The following is a 6,163-nucleotide window of genomic DNA, read 5'->3' on the forward strand; positions in this document are numbered from 1 at the left end:
CAATAAGAGCGAAGCTCCGTCTCAAAAAACAAACAAAAAAAAAGAATCCCAAGAACACTTGAACTGTGGATATTTGATGACATTTTGGACCTTGTAATAACTACTTTTAGATGTTATAATGGCACTTACTGAAGTGTTTATACCTGACATGATATGATAGCTGAGATTTGCTTCAAAATACTGTGAGGGTAAGGATAGGGGTGGAAGTAGAGCTGCAACAACATTGGCCTTGAGTTGATAACTTATTTTTTTTGAGACAGAGTCTCACTCTGTCCCCCATGCTGGAGGGCAGTGGTGCAGTCTCGGCTCACTGCAACGTCTGCCTCCTGGGCTCAAGTGATTCTCATGCCTCAGCCTCCCGAGTAGGTGGAATTACAGGCGTATGCCACCACACCCAGCTAATTTTTGTATTTTTAGTAGAGACGGGGTTTCACCACGTTAGCCAGCCTGGTCTCAAGCTCCTGGCCTCAAAGTGATCCACCCACCTTGGCATCCCAAACTACTGGGTGAGCCACTGCACCCGGCCAAGTTAGTAAAGCAAGGTGGTTAGAACAGGAGGCATAGTTAATATATTATTTTTTGGACCTCTTGAGTTTAAATTTTTCCATAATTTAAAAAAATGGAGAAAAAAAGAAAGTCCTTGGCTTTGCTGTCCCTATTTATGATGCCCCGTGCACAGGTATTCACCTTCACCTGGAGAGAGGACATCCGGCCTGGAGACCCCCAGCACACCAAGAAGTTCTGCTTTGATGCCATTTCCCACACCAGCCCTGTCACGCTCTACGACTGCCACAGCATGAAGGGCAACCAGCTGTGGAAATACCGCAAAGTAAGACGGCATGCCGGGGGGAGCAGGGCACCTGCTTGATTTTTTTTTAAGGCGATATAGTGCTTCACCCCTTCTTTCATCAGAGCCCATCCACTTATTTATTTGTGCCACACACCTACCATGCCGGATTTTGTAGTCATTCAAGAGTAGTCAGAAATCTAGACTTCACTGTGAAATCCTCAGGTCTTAAATGTTGGCAACTGATTCCATTTAAAAAGAAAAGTGCGGCCGGGCACAGTGGCCCATGCCTGTAATCCCAGCACTTTGGGAGGCCGAGGTGGGTGGATCACCTGAGGTCAGGAGTTCGAGACTAGCCTGGCCAACATGGTGAAACCCCGTCTCTACTAAAAATACAAAAATCAGCCGGGCATGGTGGCTCACGCCCGTACTCCCAGCTACTCGGGAGGCTGAGGCAGGAGAATCACTTGAACCTGAGAGGCAGAGGTTGCAATGAGCCAAGATTGTGCCACTGCACTCCAGCCTGGGTGACAGAGTGAGAACCTGTCTCAAAAAAAAAAAAAAAAAAAAAGATAAAGATAAAAGAAAAGCGCATACACACACACACACACACCCCCCCCCCATAAGGACCAGTGAGGTTTGACAGGACGTGGGCAGTGTCTAGGTCCCAGGCCTGGAAGCAGCATGCATCACTTCTGGCCACATCCCAGCGGGCAGAACCCAGTCCCACGGCAATACCAGCTGCAAGGGAGGCTGGGCAGCATCCGGCTTGTGTGCTCAGGAGGAAAACCAACAGGTGTGTGAACAGCTAGTCAGTCACTTCCTCACTTTCTCATTGCTGGTATTGTTGCTGTGGTTTGACTGGCCACGTCTCCAGTGCTGTCTGGCTTATTACCTCCATGTTTTGTAGGACAAGACCCTGTACCACCCTGTCAGTGGCAGCTGCATGGACTGCAGTGAAAGTGACCATAGGATCTTCATGAACACCTGCAACCCATCCTCTCTCACCCAGCAGTGGCTGTTTGAACACACCAACTCAACAGTCTTGGAAAAATTCAATAGGAACTGAGCCCTCATGTCCCCTTGGCAGGCCCCCCAGGGTCTGGCACTCACTGCAGCCTTCCTCTTTCAAGAGAGGCAGGGCCCTGTGGGCACTAGGTGTAAAAGGTGCTGGCCAAATGGTTCAGGGTGAAGAGGGCTCTTGATTCAGGGGCTAGGGTCTGCCTGGTCCTTGAGCCCCTGAGTTGTGGGGGTAGGGTGAAGAGCATATCCCACAAGAGGCCCCACAGGGAGCAGAGCTTGCTTTAATCCCTGCTGACATCACGGAAAAGTAACAGAGCCTTTTCAACTTTGTCACTATGTCCCCTTGAACATTATGTGGGAGAATACCAAGGTAGCCTAGGCCACCCAAAAGTGAGTCCTGCAAGGTTGCCCAGCCCTCAGATGGCTCTCCTACATGATGGTGCTTTAGAAAGAAAGGTAAAATTTGCCTGTTTGGGGCAGCTTTTAGTATCGATGCCACTCATCTGCAGCAGAAGAGAAAGAAGTCCTCTTGGGGCTTTTTAGTTTCTGCCGTCCTGGGGGGAACATTGCAGTTACTGCCCAGCTTCTGTTCTCTGTCACAACCCCAGGTGATTTGGTCTGGTCAAAGGCCATACTTGGGGCCCTAAGAGTGTTCAGTACTGAATGCTGATCAGCTGCCAGGTGAGGAGTCAGAAGAGGGACCCCCCAGACATTTCTTTGCAGCTATGGACATGCGGAATATCTCCCCCTGCTCTCTGGGTGTTTGAAATGTCAATTTTAGCACTCTCCAGGCACAAGGACAGCCCAGCCACCAGCTTTACAGGGCAGTGTTTCAGATGGCCCTGAGCCCACGGAAAAGGCCAAGTAGACCTCCAAACTAGAAATGCTGGCTGATTTGCCCTGATCCATGCTTCCATTTCCCTGTCTCTCTTCCCCAGGCAATTACTGGCCTCAAAAGAGGAACAGAGGTGCTGCGAGATGCTCACCTCACAGAGTCTGGAGGCCTCCAGGATCAACTGTGGGCAAAGTGCCTGCCTCTGACCTCATCATGGTTCTAGTTCTCATATAGAACTCCAGAATTTTTAAAGAACTCTGTAATTGGATTGCAAACTAGGATGCTACATAGGATTCTGGTATTCTACATCCAATATGGATTTCTAGAATGCTGTGATTAAAGGAGCCAGCCAGGTGTAATACAGTCAAGGCAGCCCCCAGCCTAGAGACAATCTGTGAAATCCAAAGTAGGTGGTGTTGGGGAAGCAGGGGGACATGTGTCCCTCAGCTCAGCAGAGGCTGTGGTACAACATGGTCCTCGGTGAAGACCTGCACCCCTGGAACCTCCCACCATCATCACAACTGTAGTCTCACTTGCAGTGGAGAAAAGAACCCAATGTCCCACAGCCAGATATACACCCAACTCCATGCCAGCCCTTCATGTTGACCTTTTGCTTTGTTAATTACATGTCAGACTCCTAGAGGGCCTCCAGACTAATAGGAAGCATTTCTGTAACCAACCTGCCACCCACTGATTCAGAAGTGGAAATCACATTCCACAATCTATGGCTTCCACCAGCTAGCCCAGGAAATACTTGAAATCAGCATTCCAATTAGTGTTGAGTCTCTTGATTGTGTCATTTACCAATTACATAACTGAGACCTAAGTCTGGGAACAGAGCCATGAATCTGCCTTTGAGATGCTGGCGGATCTCAAGGCCATCAATTATTGGAGGAGGGAGGGACAAACACTCCCAATCATCCACCAGTCAGACTGAATGTGTAGCTGGCGAGGAATTACTTCCACTTCTGGCCCAGCACAAGCCCTGCTTTGGCCACCTATCTGCAAGAGAGGCAGCCCCTGTGCTTGCAACGCTTACATGTTGATCCCAGTGTCCTTTTCCAAATGAGTGCTGTAGCTTTAGAAGTGGCCCTCTATAGAAAGAAGTCAAAAGATGAGGCCCCTTCTAGAATCTACGATAACAAGACTGTTGGCAGTTTGAGGAGTCGAATTGAGATTCATCATCAAAGAGCAATGCAGCATCATTAAAATAAAAACTGTGCCTTTTAAAAAGAAAAATGCAAATATAGAGCAAATCCCTAAACTTGAACCATTTCCTAGTGCCTTGCTAGACAAACATAAAGGGGCAGGGTTGTGGGGAGGGGAACATTTTTGGTGGCGTGTGCAGTTCCTACTGGATGAGTGTGTGTTTCTTAATGTCTCATTTCAAGCAGGAGATGTTGGGCCTGGAGCAAGATCTGAGACTGAGATGTCCCCCAAGGGTGAGAGGCCAGATTTATTCCAGTCAGTGCAAGTCACACTCCAAACTAAAGGCTGGGCAGTGCGTTTAGTCTGTGGCCTAGAAGGCCTCATCAGCCCCCGAGAGGAGGCTTTGCATTACCTCACTGGGACCTGTTTGGGGGCCATCACTGCGGTCCACCCTCTGAACCCCCAGCATGTTTGTCCTGTTTCTCACCATTGGGTTAAGGGGTGCCGAGCACTAGCTAGACTTCCACATAGTCCTGCCCCAAGTGGGCGGCAGTGTTCCTGGCATGACCAGGATTCCTGTGAAAGCAGGAGCAGCAGCAAGCCATCCCGGGCCTGCCTTTCCCATCCTTTGGTTCTCCTTTCCAGTCTGGGTTCACACCCTGAAAAGGGATGGGTGTCTCCTCTGAGCACTCCAACATTTGTCATTGCTGAGCCCACATCAGTAGGTCCTGGGACCTGACAAAGTATGTGGGAGGGGAAGGAAGGACAGAATTTGACTGGCTCCATTTCATGGACCAACTGATCAGTTGCCAGTACTCAGCCACTCATTGTTAATGGCTTCCTTTTTGAAAACCGCCTGTCTCAAGGATTCAGGTTTCTGCTCACATCCCCAGCTGATACTCAATAAAACTCAGCCGGGAGCATATAGAGATGCTGACAGCCAGGTAATGGGTGAGACTGTGGGGTGCCTTTTCCTCTAAAGCCTTTACTCTGAGGATAAGGTCACAAAGTAGGGTGTGACTTCAGAGTATCGTGACCATGTGGCCCACCAGCAGCCTTTCCAAAGGGGAACTCCAGAAACATTTCATAATGCAAACAGCACTGTTGCTTTAAGAACAAGGCCTTTGGAGGTGGCTAAACTTGCAGGCACGTGTGTGAAAAGCCATCCCATCTTCTGCCTCCAGTTGGAGCTTTCAGCTTTTAAAACAGTCAGAAACTATTGATTCTTCCCTTTAGGAAAAAATCGCTCAGGCAGAACGGGGCACATCCACAGGAGGAATCTGACGAGAGGATGTGACATTCAGTCCAGGAGAGAAAGAGCAGTTTCTGTTAAAGATGTAGCAAATGGATTTCCAAAGTCTACATCACATTCACTTTTCAAACGTCCCACCAGTTGAATTTCTTTTTTCCTTAAGAAATAGGTGATGTCTTGGAAAACAGCTCCTTATGTCTCTCTGTGCATCTCCATTTTCCTAGTCTCTGGAGTCTCAAAAAGAGTGGCAAAGCACTTTACAGTAGTAACTGAGGAATCAGATTCTCTGCTTCAGCGATATCTAGTTTGTACAGTTGGGTGATCTTTTATAATTCCTAGGAGGTAATGCATTTTTAATGTTTTCTGAAGCTTTGTAAGTGTGAGAGAGGGACAAGAAGTGCAGTTCTGTTCTGGAATTCCTTATTGCTTTCAACGGACACTCTTTGTGAAAAATCCAAGTAATATTTTAGTTCAAACTTGATCTTGAGCCAAGGCCCACTGCCACCACTGGGATGGGAGTCGGACCTACATACCAAGTGACAAGTTCATCTTAACATCTGCTTCCAGAATGGCTTTGATTCAGCCGTGCCAGGCAACAGAACAGGGTCAGACTCCTGCTCTATTATTGGCTTGAAGACTAGGATCCCAAAGGGGTTGGAGGCAGGGAATATTTGAAAATTCAGACTAGAATTCCAGGCCGAAAGCTCAAGACCACTAGCCTCTCCTCCTGCCTGGAAAAATGAGCCTTTGTGAAAGACTGATTTACCATGTACAATTGTGATTGTGAACGTTGTTGAGTAAACCTCCAGACTTTCTCTAAAGTGGTCTCTGCCTTCTTCCTTCTCATGTGTCATTCTTCTTTCCATCATTCTTCACGTAGACCACCCACTTCGGACTCAGGCACTCTGCTGGGTACTAAAAACTAATTCCCGACAGCCATCATTCTAGAGTGGAAGGCAGACCTAAAACAGCTAAGATGATTTCAGATGCAAATAGGGCTATGAAGGGTATGAAGCAATGATATATTAGAGACTGGGGTGGGGGTCAACCCCCACCCCAGAATGGTGAGAGCTGAAAGACATGAAGGAGGGTGAACCAAGATGATTTCAGGGAACAG

General features: G+C 48.1%; 1 protein-coding gene across 5 annotated transcripts in view; it reads left to right on the forward strand.

Moving 5' to 3' along the window:
- Nucleotides 1-5,867, forward strand: part of GALNT10 (polypeptide N-acetylgalactosaminyltransferase 10) — a 234,156-nt gene extending 228,289 nt beyond the window's left edge. For all 5 annotated transcript variants that reach the window (XM_054487866.2, XM_063665298.1, XM_063665297.1 and 2 more), the window contains 2 exons: nt 680-829; nt 1,698-5,867. In XM_054487866.2, coding sequence (XP_054343841.1) covers nt 680-829; nt 1,698-1,856 — 309 coding nt within the window. In that variant the 3' untranslated portion in view covers nt 1,857-5,867. The remainder of the gene's footprint in view (nt 1-679; nt 830-1,697) is intronic.
- Nucleotides 5,868-6,163: the final 296 nt, after the last annotated feature.

The sequence above is a fragment of the Pongo pygmaeus genome, chromosome 4 (assembly GCF_028885625.2).
Source record: "Pongo pygmaeus isolate AG05252 chromosome 4, NHGRI_mPonPyg2-v2.0_pri, whole genome shotgun sequence".
Lineage (NCBI taxonomy): Eukaryota > Metazoa > Chordata > Mammalia > Primates > Hominidae > Pongo > Pongo pygmaeus.